Below are 18069 nucleotides of genomic sequence, written 5' to 3'. Positions count from 1 at the left end.
ACCGATTTTGGGTCAAAAAAATTAATATTCAGTTTTTGATATAAAATGCTCTCTGATACTTTCAAGAGTATGGGGTCAGTATTTGGAGCAGTAATTTTCATCATTGATGATGTTATACGTATGCTTTTAAAGTGAAGTATTCCTAAGATTGGAAACAACGCCAGCAAACTTTAACGACATTTTTTACAATACCTGGCATTGTTCCCAAATATTTAATGCTTGGAATTATCTTTCTTATCTTCGGCTGTGCTGTTCACTTATCTCTTGAAGTACCACTGCAGAAACAACACAATCACAATATGGAAATATAGCAAAGGAATGGACGCGCGCGTTGATGACGGCGCAGAGATACAACTATTCGTGCTTGATGGACGTCCGTGTTGCATATACGCAAAATTGAAGGCGCTTTGGCGCGAGGCGTGAACTCGTAATGCTCCGCTGTGTGCTGCCAATGAGGTGTCGCTCAGATTTGGGATAAAAGTTAAATAAGGAGACTCGAGCAGTTTCTTCTATCTTCAACTGTGTTGACACTCGATTTTTTCATTAATTTTTTTTTCAATTAATGTCTGATTTATTTTTTACGATGTATTTGTAGACCTTCAAGCCACGGGTCAGTTTGACATGGTTTGGGCATCTAAGGCTTAACTGACTCTTAAGAATACAAACCAATCACAGTCTCATCAGAGATCAGTGATAAAGAGCTTCCTTTATACAAATCGTGTTTTTCTGCTTCTGAAGTTTTTACCGCCGTTAAGAATTCACTATGCGTAATGGCAGAGTTTCAAAAGGTTTATAAAGCACTCGGATTGCTTTTGTCTTACGGAGGCCTGTGCTTTGTGACGGCTTGGACAAAGAAAGGAACCTGCGCCACTATTCCAAGGCAGAATATCGCGTTCAGCATTCAAATGTTGCCAATTTCCCTCGATAAAATGCTTGATTTTGAGAAAAATTGTGAACATCACGTAGAAAAATAAAATCAACTTTGCTTTAACTCCCGCCGGATGTAGTGGAGCACAGGAAAACATGTCGACTAGTAGAGGAGGTATGTGCGAAAGTACAGGAGGAATGTGCTGAGGGCAGTCGCCGGCTGTGCCCAAGTGCGAATTGAACGTTTTTCTATCAAACGGAACTATGTGCATTATAACGTGAGCCCTGTTATGCGTGTATTCTTATGGGTCTCAGCCTGAGACATGAGCCCTGAAACTCTCAGGACTCATGTCTTAATGCACATAGTTCCTTTTGGTAGAAATACGTCCAATTGGAAGGGTAAAGCAAAATCACCATCCGATGCACAGTGGATCGAGTCAATCATAGAGGTCGTCCATACATTTTTTTAATAAAACCGCAAATTTTGATGTTTATTTCGTCACTTTTTAAATCATAATTCGAGCTTCAAAAGGAATATTCCACGAGGAAACCAATGGAACCACCTTTAGAACTTCAAAATTCTGTATAAATGGAGTTAAAAGCTTTTAAAGTTTCCAAATTTTGTCCGACCTCTCCTACTAACTCAACATACACTGGAAAAAAAACACATTGGATCTAGAGTCCAGATTCTTAAAAACATCGACAAGAAAAAGTACGCCAGATTCAATCAGAATCTAGCTTAAATCAAGAACCAAGCCTCTTAATTTAAGCGGATTTCGTTTTGATTCAAGCAAAAACCCGATTGAAGCAAGAGTATTTTTTCTTGTCGATGTTTTCAAGAGTCTGGACTCTAGATCCGATGTGTTTTTTTTTCCAGTGCACTGTGCGCTGCATGTGCTGAGGTGCAGACTCTGTTGCTCAGCGTGCTTCTATTTTTCCCCGTGATTTTCACTGCAAATTCTCGGTCAAACCAGGTCAATTTCGTAAGATTCTGTAAACATTTCGGGGCAGAAAATTAAATTTTTCCAGAGGCTTCAAATTCCATCAAGAAATTCGGCAAGGTCGGAATGTTCTTACGGCATTCCTCCGTAAGAGTCCTACGGAGGACGGAGTGCGGGCGAGGGAGGATGTGGAGAGCCGTGGCTCCGGAGACGGGGTTCAAACGGGGGGATCTTTAAATTGCATGCCTCGTCTGTCGTTCATCGATTCAAAGGAGCTCTCCTGTTTTATTTTCCAAACCCACTGCAGACCTTAAATTACCCCTTTACTGTGTCACCGGGTCATGCCTCCCGTATTATCAACTTCCTCCTCTCCGTGCGCGGCGCTGCCGAGTTCGACGGTGAACTCAGACGCTGATAAATCAGGTCTGAATGCATGGTCTTATGTTTTAAATCATGGCGTCGATGAACCCAAAAGCTGAGTTGGTTGGTGGTTTTCTGAAGCGTTAATGGAGATGTTGCATGTGTGAGGAATTTGCGATTTGACTGTTGATTGTTAAGTAAAAGTTCGCGAGAAACACGATGGCGCCACTGGTTTTCTCTGAAATCAACTTCCAAGCTCAAAAAAAGCTCTCAAAGTGAGGCCAAAATGGAGAGGATATCCCACCCTACCCTGATAGTCCATCTCTACATCAGGACAAACACTCTATGCAAAAATACAATGACAGGGCTGCCACTTTATTTGAGGACTCCAAAACTGAAAACACGGCAACCCTGCCAATGTATTTTCTCCCTATCTTTGCATGGAGAGTTTGTTCTGATGTAGAAGTGGACTCTTAGGGTAGGGTGGGATATCCCCTCCATTTTGGCCTCAACTTGAGAGCTTTTTTTGAGCTTGGGAGATGATTTCAGAGAAAACCAGTGGCACCATCGCGTTGCTCGCGAACTTTTCATAAGAATCAATAGTCAAATCGCAAATTCCTCACACATGCAACATCTCCATTGTAAGAATAGCTTTCGGCATGTGGCAGGATCAACTTGTTTTGTTTCCCATGAAAACTACATACATATGCCTAATTTTTCGTTTTTATCTTTTTTTTCGCAGCTTGGTGGCGATGAAGATTCCAACGATCCCTGGGCCCGGGTTATTCCCGACGGGCGACTACAAAAAAGACGGCCTCTCATTATTCGCCAAATTAATTAGGACAAAAAATGTGGAAGGAATGGACGGCGAGATTTCGCTCAAAATTAGGACTGAAATCAAATCGGATAAAAAACTTAAATTGAAGGTGAGTTCTTTTTTGTACCTCAGACTATTGGAGCTGCACCGAGGGAATTCCTACAATGTGAATTGAGGTCTCTCAAAAAATTAATTTTGAATTTCAAAAAAGGTTTGTATGAAACTGTTTACGGGGAAAGGCACCTCAATGCATGATGGCTAATTTCTCGACAGGGAAATTTTTGTCGAAGGTGGGTCGAAAAATCGGTATCTGAATTTTCGAAAGAAAATGATTCTCTCTAACTTACTTCAAAGATCGCGTTTCGAGCCATGTAGTTCAGTTTAGTGACAGTAAAGGGCGTGTATTACAATTTTCGTACCAATAAAAATTTCAAAATTTTCAATTCTAAATCGAGCAGATGAAATTTTAAATCTGTAAAACACTTCTTTAACCATTGACACCCAATATCTCAATAATCCAGAGTTTCTCGGCGCCGAAAGCCCTTGATCCATTCAATGGTCAGATGAACACGCTAAATGGGTGTATTTTATGATGTGAAGACTAAAATTATAAAATCGCCGTACAATTGAGATATACTAAGAGCTAAGCTTTTTTCCACAATTTCACAGAAATGAGAGTTGGCATGGATATTGATAAAACGGTAAAATCTGCTGAAATCAATGTAATTATCAACGCTGGTTTTTCCCCCGAGTGGAAATTGGATTTGGTGGCACGATTCTGCGACTGCAAAGGCTTATTTTTCCCCCGTGAGTTGATTATTGTGGCCTCAAATACAGATGCTCTGTTTTGCAAAAAATTCTGATGAGCCAAATACTCATTATCATGATGATTTAATCCTCCTCCCAATAATGATTCATCATCTGCAGGATAAAGTTGAATGAATATAGAGATCGGAGCAATGATGGTTGATGATTGTGTTAGTCGACCGGAGATCATCGCGGAAATGCAACAGCCATGAGTGTGATTCTCCCTCGGGGGGTATTTTAGAAGAGCCGGGGGGAGGGGGGACAATTTGATCGGAATCGATTGCTTTCGAACAAGAGAGGGGTGGAAGCAGGTGTTAGGGTTCTCGTCAGCAAGCAATTGTGAGGATAAATAGAGAAGAAGTTGAATTGATATCGGTTCGTAACCTGACCCCCCTGTCCCCCTCCCCTGGAGTGCCGTGCGCCACGCGTTGTTAGTCTCAGAATTGAGTGCAGGTTGCAATTGATGTAGTTGTGATCACCACGTTTGGGATCTCTTGTCGTCTACGTGGATACAAATTCAAATTAGGATGAATTTTGTACGGGTCTTTTTTTCTCTTTTTTAACATTATAGAATTGATCTTCTTCTTCTTCTTCTTCTGCCTTCTGACTAGGGCCGTGACCCTGTTTGTCTGGCCTCTAAAACAGTAATATGATGCCGATGAGAGAGATCACTTAATTCTCCGGGGATGAAAGGCAGCTCTGTGCCCATCTCTTGGGCGGTCGTCCGGGTTGCCTTTGGCTATGAGGTCGTCCTACCATACAAATCTTGGCAAGCCTTTCCCCGTCCATCCTCTCAACATGTTCCGACCACATTTTCCGGCGCATCTTGGTCCATTTGGCAATATCTTGAATTCGGCACTCTTCGCGAATTGACTCGTTGGTCTGCCTATCTCGGAGCGTAAAGCCTGCTATTTTCCTCAGGACTTTCATTTCTACGGTCCGCAACTGTTGTTTAGTGCGCTTCGTGTCCGCTCGGGTCTCCGCAGCGTAAGTCAGCACAGGTCTTACAACCGTTTTATAAACTCGAACTTTGCTCTCTTTAGCCATGTACTTATTCCTCCAAACCATTTCATTTAGGCATCCGGCTACTCTAGTTGCCTTGATTGTCTGACTCCGCACCTCGGTCCCTAAATCCTTCACACTCGTTATTAAAGCGCCCAAGTACTTAAACTGCATTACTTGTTCAACTACGGTACCGTCCACGACTAGCTTACATCGTATTGGATTTTTGCTGATGACCATACTTTTTGTTTTTTTAGCCGACACTTTCATGTTGAATACCTCTGCAGCCAGGTTGAAGGAATGGAGCATTCTTTGCAGATCATCCTCGGAGCTTGCTACTAAAACAGCATCGTCTGCATAACAGATTATATTGATATTCGAATTGCCTAGCCGATAGCCTCTCTTAAATCTAACTGCATCGATTAGCTTATTCATTAACAAATTGAATAGAAAAGAGCTGAGGGAGTCCCCTTGTCTTACTCCTCTGTTTACAATGACTACATCAGAGGTTCCCTCCCTGGTGACTATCCGTGTCTTGGTGTTCGAGTTCAAGTCGGCAACTATCTCGATGAGACACCTGGGAACATTCCGCTCGTTAAGTATCCTCAAGACATCTGTTCTCCGTACGCGGTCGAATGCCTTCTCCAAATCCACAAAACATAAAAATAAAGGCTTGTTGAACTCGATGGATTTCTCTGCCAATTGTCGTACCATGAATATGGCATCGTTGGTACCTCTGTTTTTCCTAAACCCTTGCTGTTCCTCGGCCATATGCACAATCTGCTCCAAAATATCTTTGAGAACGGATGTAAATAGCTTGGAGCACGTGTTTAGGAGCGTAATACCGCGATAATTTTCAGGTACAAATTTGTCACCTTTCTTGAAGATGGGAATTGTGAAACTATCCTTCCAGTCTTCCGGCATTTTCTTTTCTTCCAAAATTTTTTGGAACAGACGATGCATCCACACAGCTAGGACTTTTCCACCATATTTAACGAATTCATTTCCGATGCCATCTGGTCCAGGGGATTTTCTGAGCTTTAATCTGTGAATGGCTTTGGTCACCATCTCCAATGACACGGTCACATTATCTTCGTTCTGGTAATCAATCCTCTCTTGGATGTCGTCATCTGCATCTTTGTACAGTTCAGTAAAATAAGTGTGCCATTCTTCTTTCCGAATGTGATGGGCCTGCCTAAATTCACAGATTTCTTTCCGCTGATTTCGAAGAGCATTCCACATTTTCCGTTGCGCACCATAAAAGTCATGCTCCATTCCTTTGGTGTAACTTTCCCAATAGCCTTCTTTAATTTTCCTAATTCTCTGGTTCATCGAATTGCGGACCCTTTTGTACTTTTCATATTCTTCTGGAGTGGGATTAGATTTATACTGTAAAAATGCTTCCTTCTTAGACCTTGCAGCATCTCTGACTTCATCACAAAACCAGGGTGTCCGGGTATCTGTGCGATTTCTGTTTACTTTTCGCCATCCTACTGCCTCACCAGCTGCTTCCAGCACCTTCGATTTTACATGCCGCCACAGCTCATTTGCTGTCAAATCTTCATCTGGCACACTCTCCAACTTGCCATGCAGCCTGGAGCGATAGAAGCTCCTGATGCTGGGGTCGGACATCTTTTCAACACAAAGTTTTTCGAAAATCACCGGTTGCTGTTTTCGCTGACTGAAATCGATTCTTAGTTCGCATAACACTAAGCCGTGCTGAGTACCAGCATCTGCGGATGACAAGGTGCGAACATCTAGGATCTGCTGTGGATGTACATGCCGATTACTGATGATGAAATCAATCATCGATGCTTGGCCTCTCCGATTGGTCCAGGTAATTTTCTGTTGTAACGGGTGATCAAAAAACGTGTTATTAATCCTCAATTCATTTATGGCGCAAAACTCAATGAGTTCCTCACCGCTGTCATTCAAGGTGGGCTCATTGAATCTATTTTTGATCCCAGGTACAACATTATTCCCAACACGAGCATTCCAGTCACCCATCATGACTAACTTTTCCCGAGCTGGTATTGTGTCGATGACTTTTTGTAAAGACTCATAAAACGTATCTCGCTCTGGCTTCCCTCTACTCGTATCTGGCGCGTAAATTGATATCAGATTTAATTTTTCTCGGCCTAAGTAGATGATAACTTTTAGGATCCTTTCGCTTATATAATCGATATCAATGATATTATCAATGAGGTTCTTATGAACCAACATTCCAACGCCGGCGTGTGCTCTTTCACTCTTGTCGACGCCTTTATATATGAGCAGGTAGTTGCCCCTCATTACACTTCCAGCTCCTTTCCTCTTGGTCTCACTCAGCGCACAGATGTCGATCTTCTTTCCATCCAATTCAATAATAACTTCTTGCTCCTTATTTGTTAATGATGTTACATTCCAAGACGCAATTCTCAATTTTTGAGCCGCTTTTGTCCATTTGTCCGTTATCCTTAAATCTTTGGGTCGAAAGTCCTTTCTATTCTGATACCGAGGCTTTTTATTTCTCCTATGAGCAAAAACGGGTCTTTTTACCGGAGGCAGGTTGCTAGCCTTACCTCCGAACCCTCCTCCTTAGCCCGGGCTTGGGACCGGCAGTACCGTCGAGGAGACGGCACAGGCGGAGTTATAGAATTGATCGATTGTGGAAAAAGGGACCTTAGCTCCCAGAGACAATTATTTAGGAGGGCCACTTTTGTTGCATTACATGCAACTAACAAATGTTAGTTGCATGTAATGTTTCTGAAAAACGTTACCAGTAACTGCGTGCCGATTATTGAAATGTGTAGACAAAGCTACAGACAAAGAAAACATGATGAGTATAGAGCGATCCTATTGGTTGAAATGGGTGGTTCCTAAAGACTAAGAGGACAAATGATGAGAGGTAAATGATGGACTAACTATCGGGCCTCTCGTGGGTTGCCGTTAGTTGGTCTATTACCCACGTCCTTTGTCCATTACAACCTCCCGCTTCCACCAATCGGATGCCTCCATATCCTTTTTGTCTTCTTCGTCTATTGCTTTGTCCATCGATTGCAATAATCAGCCCGCTGGACAGTCTGGAGAATTGTACATCCTTCTTACGAGGGTTTCCTCGCAACTCTTCCCAAAAGAGTCCGTACTTACAACAATTTTCGAATTTATTGTTAGCAGCAACGTTTTTTTAAAGGAGGTATCCCGGTTGCAGCAATTCAAAATCTTCGCTCATACATTATTTTTCAAAAGAAGACCCAACCAACATCATGACTTAATATTTTCACAGAACTTTCATCCCACAGAGAATAAAAATCGCCGATGTTTTCAAAAAATGACGCTCGGCAGTTTCCTAAAAAGAAAATAAAGTATGACAGGAAGTCTGCAACGCCGCAAATCAAGAAACGCATCTCTCTAGTTTCACCATCGAAGTGTAACGACGAGTGAACGCGAAAGTTAGTTCTCCTTCAATTCGATGACTATGCAATTCGACCTACTTTGACGTCGAAATAGTTGTATCTCGCATTGCGGCTCCTTTAATCCGGAGTTGATAATGAAACAAACAGACGGTGAAACTCCGAGACCGCGTAACTCGGTTTGCGACGTTGCCAACTTCTTGTCATTCGTTATTCTTGAAAAGAAAGACAGTTCAACATCGATCTTTATAGGAGCTTCCGTCTTTTTTCCTCTCAGTACGAAGGAAACTCTGCGGAAACTTCGAGGAATCTTGTTGATTATGGGAGTTTTACCGCTGAAACAGAGTTAACTACCTAGAATAAACGTGTAATCGAGGTTTTTTGCATGAATACGAAAGCCGAACACTTTGGACCTCATTGAAAACCAACCGCATAGCAAGTCTGCCGTGCTAAGAAAAAACGCCGCATGAGCATTCGAAAGTTAACGAATTTATTCTTGGAAAATATTTATTTTTGATGGAAGTTATACATTTTCTCCTTGAAATTTTCAGACTTTTTGGATCCAATTACGAATAGAATCCTTGGGAAAATTTGAAGAGAAATAACCACAAATTTTCCTGCAAATTCGTGATTTCTCGGGGGAAATTTGGCAACGCCAGATGGCTCATACTGCGTTCTTCCTTAGCACGGCAGACGTAGAACCAAACTTATTTTTTCAGTGATAACTGCTTACGGAACGGCACTCGTTATCGATGAATCGGGCGGTATAGGCGGTGGGGAACTTCTCGCACCGCTCATCACACATGAACCGGAGGCTGTTCATCACAGAGGCAGCACAATAAAGGGCGAAGAGCCGTTTCGGAGGTGCCGCGCTCTGGCGGGTATAGATGGCGAAAAAACGTAATTGATGAGATCTCCGGGTGTTTTTACGTGAGGGCGGGTTTGCTTCGCGCGCCGACGAGACAGCGGGCCGTTTGCCATTCGCTCACGTAGAGCGGGGGCGGGGGAAGAACTCGTCTTTCCGATGACGTAAGGACTCAAGTCGAATCTCACGTGGGCCCCAGGTAGCGTGGAGTCAAACGAATAGTAGGGCCCACGCGAAAGTCGAGTTACAGCATTGCGTCGGTAGAGCGGTGGACCGCGAGACGGTTTTATCATCTCCCTCAGATAAAATTAAAGAGCAAGCGAACCGGAAGCATTGACGTTTTAAATTAGTTTTCGCAGAAACACCTCGCTCGATCGCTGAGCTTAATTTCCCACGCTCTCGATTCGGAATGGGAAGGCGGGCGGTCGTGGGTTCTGAAAGAGCAGAAAATGAAATGAAAAATTGATTTGCTAATAAAAAAGGAATAAAGGGTTGTCGATAACATTGATAATTGGGTTGGAATTGAACTCGAAAGTCTTGAAAAACAGACAAAAACAAAAATGTGTCATTGTGTTGTCTTTATTTCTGTATATTAAACACCTGGGGTTTTCAGGCAACGGATGCCGTCATCTTACGTAAAGAAAATCTGAACATTACTAAAACACTTTGAAAGTTTACAGAGTAAGCTTAATTCAAGACAAATCGTAAACCATTCTATACGTTTTTATAAAATACGAGTCAAAACTGTAACGAATAATTATTCACTAACAATTTTTCTTTAATTATCGTGCCGTCTGTCTCAGACAATTATGACGTGATGCTTTTAATTTTGTTTCGTTATTTAACCCCTAGATGCCCAAGCCGAGCCTACAAACACGCGCCTCGCGAATTGTATGGGACCAGTACGTACGAGCTTTCGATATAAGTCCACAAATATATCCTATAAAACGAATCAGACATCAAATTGAATAAAAAAAGAAAAAAAAAATCGATCGCCAATGAGCCCAAGATAGGAGAGAAGTAATAGGGCCTCGTTTTTCAACTTTCCCTCCAAATCTGCGCGACACGTCATTAGCAGTGTAGACCTGAGCATTGCGAGTTCACGCCTCACGCCATAGCGCCTTCAATTTTGCGTATATGCAACACGGACATCCATCAAGTACGAATAATTGTATCTCTGCGCCGTCATCAGCGCGCGTCCTTCTCGCTCTATTTCCGTGCTGCGTTTGTTTTCATTTATCTTCGCGTTAAATAAATCGCGTTACTGTTCTGATTTTATATTATAGAGTGAGATTAAACAGTTTTTGCAACACGTAACTATAAATTTTTGTATTTATTTGTTGTTAATTCAATATTATTGCTGCTAACCCAACAATGTCTTGGCACGTGCAAAATTTACTGGTGGACACTATCTCTAGTCATTTGGTTTGAATGGTGTACATGTTGTCGTCCCTCTGACGTAAGGACGTATCTCGATTCTCACAATAGTTCCGTTTTACATATAAATCCATGCTTTTTGGGGCTCAAGCGGCAATTTAGATACGCCCTTACGCCAGAGAAACGACGATTTTTGACTATTCTAAAGAAAGGGATCATAAAACTTAAATTTTCTGCATCAATGTATTCATACCAGCTGGAGAATCGTGTCATGAACATTTTGGCGTAAAACTTCAGGAGACTCCAAATTCAGAGGACCAATTCCTGACCTCTAATCCGACGACAATTTTCTAACGGTTTCTTTAACGGTTCAAGACTAAACCAATGAAAATACCCTGGAGTCGCGCAGGAGTTAGTAAATTTGTCAAAGGATATGTGGAGCAAATCTAGATGTTTATTTAAAAAAATGTTCACCCCTCTTACCTTAACTCTCTTTCTTTTACCAGGGTCTTAGTTAAAATTGTAAGCGTGATGGAAGCAGTGAAAGAGAGGACAAAAGGATACTGTTTACAGAGGAGAGAGGGTCAAAAAACGCCTAGCAGTGCGTAGACTTTCCCTACCCTCTAAGCTCTCCTGAGCTACAGCCCTGCATTTTTGAGCTATTTTGGCGAATATGGAGCGAAGGGGATCTTCTTCCACTCCCCTAATGAAGTCACGTGACCGACAAACAAAAGGATTGAACGTGGCTCCCTAGTAAAAAAAATGGGGAAACGATTCTTTTGATCCACATTATCCCATCATCCAAAAAAATGGCCTCGTTTAGTAAGAAAGCCGCCTTCACATCTCGGTGCGTTCATTTTCTCCCTCATTTCAGTAAAAGCAAGTTTCGGGAACCTAAAAACCTCCGGAATCCCTTTGTCCTCCGGGCGACGGAGGGAGGAGGAATGGCCGCGGAGGGTGATAACCAGGAGGGGAGGGGGAGGGGTGAGGTGGGATGGGATGGGGAGGGGGAGGGGGAGGGGGGGGGAGTTCCCTCACGTCGCACGTCGCGTCGGAAGTTGGTCGTGGCCCCGCGTTTACAAGGCGACCGCGGTTCGAGCCGTGCAGGGCAGTGCGTGACGTCTTCCCTTACAACCTCCTCCCCTTCCCCTTCCGCGGCGCGGGCGCCTCCCCTCTTTTTACTCCCCCGGTCTCGTTGCCCTTTTTGTGTGACCCACTAACACAGAGCCGCCGTGGCCGTCTCCGTAGCCCACCCGCACTTGTTGCGTGTATTATTCAAATACTCATAATTTACCAACGACTCTCTATCCGTCAAAAGTTACGAGTAACTAGCATTTTCAATAAAAATGAAAACGCACAATTTAAAAAGCTGATAACAAGGCTAAAATTTCAGGAATAGAACCAAAACGTTATGTTGTTAACGTTGTTATCAAAATTTCTGTCGTAACAACATTCTCGCTTTGAAAGGTACAGCCAGGTAATATTTTAGATTTTTACCATTTTTCTTTTTATTTATCCAACGGAGGAAGGCTGAGTTTTCGGCCGAAATGTTTTGGTTTCATTTTTATTCGTGAAATTTTAGCCTCGGAACCCGCTTTTTAAATTGTGCTTTTTTATTGTATATCTTGTCACGGCGGGCTGCGGGGCGTCTAGCATTTTCACGCTCCTCGAATAATGGTGCACCGAAAAAAAAAGTTACCGGCTGGATACCTTAATTAATAAATACGTACTAATTAAAGAACTGTATAGGCACAGAAAAAGCATAGAGAAAAAACGGAGGTGTTTGCATCTTGAGGATTGTCTACCCTGTGACGTAGGTTGGCACAACCTGGCCAGCAAAATCCGGAATTCGAAGTATGAGAAACTGACCATAACCACCGATTTTTTTTGCTTAGATCAACTCATGATATAATTAAGAGCACCTCACATAGAATGATTTTTTTCCATAAACTACACCATTTCCGAAAAAATCGATGATAGAACTCTCCGTACCGACCTGCGCCAGCAAAAAGTCCAAGATGCCCGAGATGCAATTACACACCTCCTTTTTTACCTCTATGGAGAAAAAGGTCTAAAGGGTTCTTTCAGTGACGGTATTGATTAAAAAACATTTACCAGCAAAATTCATGCTTTCAAGAATTATTTATCACGATGCAAAAATTCTAATTCGCTCCAACTACGAAAATGGCTTCAAAATAACCCAGCAAGCATTGAGACTCGATACACGTATATCGACTTGCTAGACTCTTTGCGATCGCAATGAAGCCCGCCAATTGCATGGCGCGCTTAATATCAAGATGCAGTATTGAATCAGTTTGGAGCATCGCGTTGGGAGAATTTTCGATTCGAAACAGCGATCAAAGCAAATGGTTGAAAACATGAAAGGGCTTAATTTCTTGTTCTGCATACAAATTGCGTAACGTGGTATCAAGCTTGAGGAAAAGGGACGTTTTTGGAGTTTCTGGTTAACAAAAGCTTCGATATCCGCAGTTCTGAATCATTATGTAATGCTAAGCCCGCCCCCCTCCCTCGATCCCTCCTTACGTACCATAACACAGGTTCAGCCCCCTGTTCCTCTTTAATTACATTACTTAATAATTGAACTGTCCCTCCGGCGAATATTAGTATCGATCCCTCCAAAATAACATTACGGTCAAATCGTCGCTTCCCGGACGAAAGGACGTAACCGCAATCCAAGGTTGCAAAATTGGCTCAAACAATTCAACTTTTCACAAGAGGTATACCTGTGAAATTTTGTACAAAATTTGTCTGATTTTTGCACGAGATCAGGAGAAAAACCAGCAAAATTTTCAATTAAGAATGTCCAAGATTCTCCCGGTGAAAATGCGATTTGTTTGGTTGAACTTTGTTGAATTTGGCGATATTCAAATAAGGGGCTTGTAGGACAAGGCGCATGAGAGCAGTTTTTGCAATTTCGAGAAATGCGTGTTTGAAGTTCCGAAATTACATGGAGCCGTATGGCAGAAAGAAAGTTCAAACTGACTTTTTAGTGCTTAAAAAGTAGAATTTGGGAGCGAATTTTCCACAGAGCATGCATTGAGACTAGTTTTACTTGAAATCATCAATATCTCATTTTTTTCAAAAACTGCACTTGTTCACCTTGTCCTCCAAGCCCCTCAAATATAGTTATGTTGTTTCGTGAGGGTGGGTAACGACGAAACATGGAATGCGATCAATGCGGGCTCTCTAAAATACATTGTCGCTGCTGGTTGGGTAGAGCTGGACAATGAATTTTGGAACTCCATCAGAGTATTTTTCGTGCTGCACGTACAGGGTAATACTAATAAAATAAATAGCCTAATTGCTGATCGTCGTAATTAACGAACTAACTAACTAACTAACTAACTAACTAACTAACTAACTAACTAACTAACTAACTAACTAACTAACTAACTAACTAACTAACTAACTAACTAACTTATTCTTTAAGAAATGAACCGACATCGTGGGTGTTGAAACGTTGCAATTCGTCGTTTTCCAAACGAAGAAACCTAACTCCATTCGAAGGTTGCCAAATTAATTTAAACAATCAATTTCTTTTACAAGAATGTATCCGTGAAACGTTTGTCCAAAATTTGTCTGATTTTTGCACGAGATTAGAAGAAAAATGGGTGAAATTTTTGGTTAGAAATGTGCACGATTCTCCAGATAAAAATGCAATTTACCAGGGGAAATTTGGCAACGTTGAAATATAGTTACGCTCTTTCGTGATGGGAATGCGATCAATGCGGGCTCTCTGAAATACATAGTCGCCGCTGGATGGGTAGAGCTGGACAATGAATTTCGGAGCTCCATCAGAGTATTTTTCGTGGTGCACGTAGAGGGTAATTCAGGCCGACGATCATTACACCGAAGCTAGAGCCGGAGGGAAGAGGGTAGGCGACGGCGACGGGGGTGGTCGAGTGGACGAACAGATGCGACGCATGGTGGTGGCGTTCATATTGGATCAGCGCCCATGTCCAGCGTCCAGCCGGCCTCGCTCCCGGCCAGATGACCTCATTCGTCGTCGTCGTCCGTCGCAAATTTGCAATTAATGATGGCAGTTCCGTAGCTTCGGTGTCGCTTCACCCACATAAAGTGCCCCGACGATGCCACCATGCCGAATTTTCGCCTCTCGCAAGCTCGAAAATGGACCAAATGGACCGCGTTTAACAGAAAGGAACCAAGCCACATCAGCTATTGCCAAATTTAAGGGGGCAATTTAATTTTTTATGAGAGAACGTTTGTGCGGATTCCTTTGAAAATTTTAAGGAATTTGCCTCGTACTATGGAGAAAATTCACTCAAATTTGCACTACAATCCGCACAACCGTTTTTATGGAAAAAATTAAATTGCCTGATTAAATTTGGCAATAGCTGATGTTTGGTTCCTTTCTGTTTAACGTGGTCCAAATTATTAGTGTTCCTTTGAAGGGAGAGTTAAGTTGGTTGCTCGGTACTTAGGAGAGTGATTCAGTGGTCGAATCATCAACTGATAACGGGTTAGTAAATTAACAGGAATTTTGCTTTGCGAATACACCTCTCTTAAGCGGCAGATACACATGCGATTACAAGTGCTTGTTGAAAGTGAAGCACCAATACTGCCGTGCTAAGGAAGAACGCCGTATGAACATTCGAGAGTTGCCGAATTCCCTTCAATAAAATGCTTATTTTTGAGGAAAGATATGAATATTTTTTCTTAAAATTTGCAAGGACTGTAGGTGAAATTGCGAACAAAATTATCTGAAAAATTGGAAGGAAAATATTTATAAGTTTACCAGGAAATTCCTGTTTTATCGACGGAAATTTGGCAACGCCTGAAGGTTCATACGGCGTTTTTCCTTAGCACGGCAGAATAGGCAACCAGGATGGCGAATGTGCGAATCCATGTGTTTTAATTGCGGCGTTTCAAAATATCCGCTCTTAATTCATTTTTCCGAAGAGAATCAAGCCAACTTTACAACTTGAAATCTATACAGAATATTCTGCTAACAGTGATGAAAAATCAAACAGGTTTTTAAAGAGTTACTTTGACTAGTTTTCGAGAGAAAAAATGAAGTATGATTGTTAGTCTGCGACGTCGCGAGCGGAGTGGGTTCGCACTTTAGCCATCGAAATTATCAATTGATCGATCGACTATGGAAGTGTTCTTCAAAATGATCTAGAGCCACCTGACATGTATTTACTTTTACTACTACAATAATTTATTTTAACCCGAAATGTCACGTTAGGCTCTTTGCAACACTAATATTTGAAAATTACTCATCATTTTGCATTCCTCGTGCGCGGCGCAAACAGCACTGAAAGTCAACACATGCAGACTCATCTTTCCGTAGGTCGCGGTCGGACCAATGTAAAACGCCTTCAAATGCGCATGATACTGTGCAACACACCAGAGTTAAAATAGTTGTATTCTTAGGATGGAACCTAACTCAAGTGAATTGCTCTACCAAATAAGGCATGTCGACCTGTTAGCTGCTATATTTCAAGTTATCTCGCATATTTTATGCCCTCTATTGCTCGTGACACAAATTTAAGCCCAAATGTATTTAAAAAGAGAGAATTATCATTATTAATGTTGACAACGAAAGAGGCTCACCTACAAGTGATAGTGAAACCTGTTCTCAAACCTTTCATGGTTTTTGAGCACGCCCGTTATATACCCGGGGGGGGGGGGATGATTTTGACATTAAACTTATCGTTCAAATTTTCAGAATTTGAAAATCCAAAATGGCGGACGTGGTCTAAACGGGTATTTCGGCTCCTGTTGGATCAATTTTAGTGAGACTCGGTATCAAGGAGTATTTTTTAACGGTAAACTCGAATTTTTATAGTCAAATTTCCAAATTCAAGTAAATTTCCAAATTCGGAACACAAATAATTGTATTTTGCAATTATTTTGGTCCAAGATCATGGTCCTCAAGAGTGCTTTCACCTTAACTCATCGGTGCAGGTCAGAATCGAGAGCGTTCAGTATTAGTAAAATCAACTCACAAGGGGTGGCAAGACAAGGCTGTTTGTTCAAAATGACTAGCAAAATTTTCTATTCTTTGCCATTAGTGCTGTTTTTTCATCTAGTATCAATAAATTGAATTCGGTTCAAAAATGATATCAATTGAATGATATAATTAAGAGTTGTCAAATTTCTTCCGGTAAAATGATTATTTTTGAAGAACTGTGTTAACATTTTTCCTTGAAATTTTCAAGAAATTTGTGTAAACTATTATCAGAAAATTATCAATGATAATTGAATAAAATCAGGAGCGTCTCCAGATAGGTAGTTATACTATTTTAAGCACAAAAGAACACGAATACACCAATAAATACATGTGTGTTCTCGTGTTACTTTCGGTTAATGTAGGAAGTGAAACACAAACCAACCCACCTTTTATGTTAATTTTATTACAGTTTGCGGTGAATTTAGCATAGAAAATTATGGAGAGACTGGGAAACCACTGACAATTACAAAATTACAAATTTATTAACTCACCGATGTATTACGGCTGCATAGCCATCATCAGGATATTATATAAGAGCAAATATTAACAAATCCTTATGACGATGGCTATGTTAGCCGAAATTCATCGGTGAGTTAATAAATTTGTACTCATTTATGCATCTGATCAAACATTCATTTTTGTTTTATTGTCGATTTATAGCTGCAATAATGCATAGTTACAGCAACGGTTTGTGTTAAGTTTCCTCTCTGTGTAGTTGCATTTCACAGTAATTTCGACTCATACTCGTGATTCTCTAGGATATTTACAACTTCCTTTACTAATGTCAGACAAAATGACATTCTATCACTCGGATTTCGTGGAAATGGGTGACAAGGAGTGTGCACGTAAAGGGTGCGACAGGAAACCGCATGGAAGAGCGTGAAAAATACTCTGACTATCTGTTCCGGCTTCGTTATCTGGTTTCCTGCGGATGCCGCTCCATTGTGTCGGGACCCGAAAGAAAACCGCGAACAACTGAGGACGAGAGAGAGTGAAACACCGGAAAGATGGATGGCAAATTAATTCCGACCGGTGCCACCGATTTTCCGAGCATTCTCACAATTCGTCTGTTTTAAAACTCTATTGAACTCAAAAGGTGGCAACTTTGACTCCGCCGCAGGGGCAATACGCTGTCGCACTACCGAAAAGTGCAGTCTGAGATGAGCCTTGAGAACCATAAGAACATGTGGTAACCGTGGCTCATATAGAAATCCATTTACGTCTCTCTTCCTTGACACACTACTACGAGAGAAAGCAGTAAGTGAACCGCGGTTTGAGCCTTGAAGGGCGTATGGAACCCGGCAGGACTGCGGTCCAAACTAAGATGCACTTACTGTTGTCTTGTTGTGGAGGGATTGAAGGAGGAATACTTCGACTTCTATCTTTCTCGTGCTCATTCTCACCGGTTCTCACATCTCAAATGTAATATTCGAGAGTAGCCGCAGACGCAACAGCCAACTGTCACTCCTTCCGTCAATTTTTCAATCTTCCTCGCTCCCCGGAAATGGGACTGCCACCAGTGCCACCCTCGCAACGCCTGCAAGACTCGGAGATTTCTTTCTGTAGGTCTACACATTGTTGACTACGATTTCACAGGTGGTCCTGGTCACCCTCATTCGTGAAGAAAATGAGGAATAAGGGTA

The 18069-nt window shown here is 41.8% G+C and overlaps 1 protein-coding gene across 1 annotated transcript in view; it reads left to right on the top strand.

Annotated features, from left to right (window-relative positions):
* The window catches only part of LOC109034410 (solute carrier family 7 member 14), a 168158-nt gene that overhangs the window by 57073 nt on the left and 93016 nt on the right, over positions 1–18069 (top strand). The window contains 1 exon segment of the mRNA XM_072299442.1: positions 2911–3094. Coding sequence (XP_072155543.1) covers positions 2921–3094 — 174 coding nt within the window. The 5' untranslated portion in view covers positions 2911–2920.

The sequence above is a fragment of the Bemisia tabaci genome, chromosome 4 (assembly GCF_918797505.1).
Source record: "Bemisia tabaci chromosome 4, PGI_BMITA_v3".
Taxonomy (NCBI): domain Eukaryota; kingdom Metazoa; phylum Arthropoda; class Insecta; order Hemiptera; family Aleyrodidae; genus Bemisia; species Bemisia tabaci.
Note: the sequence above shows the minus strand (reverse complement) of the source record. Positions and strands in the feature narration are given on the sequence as shown.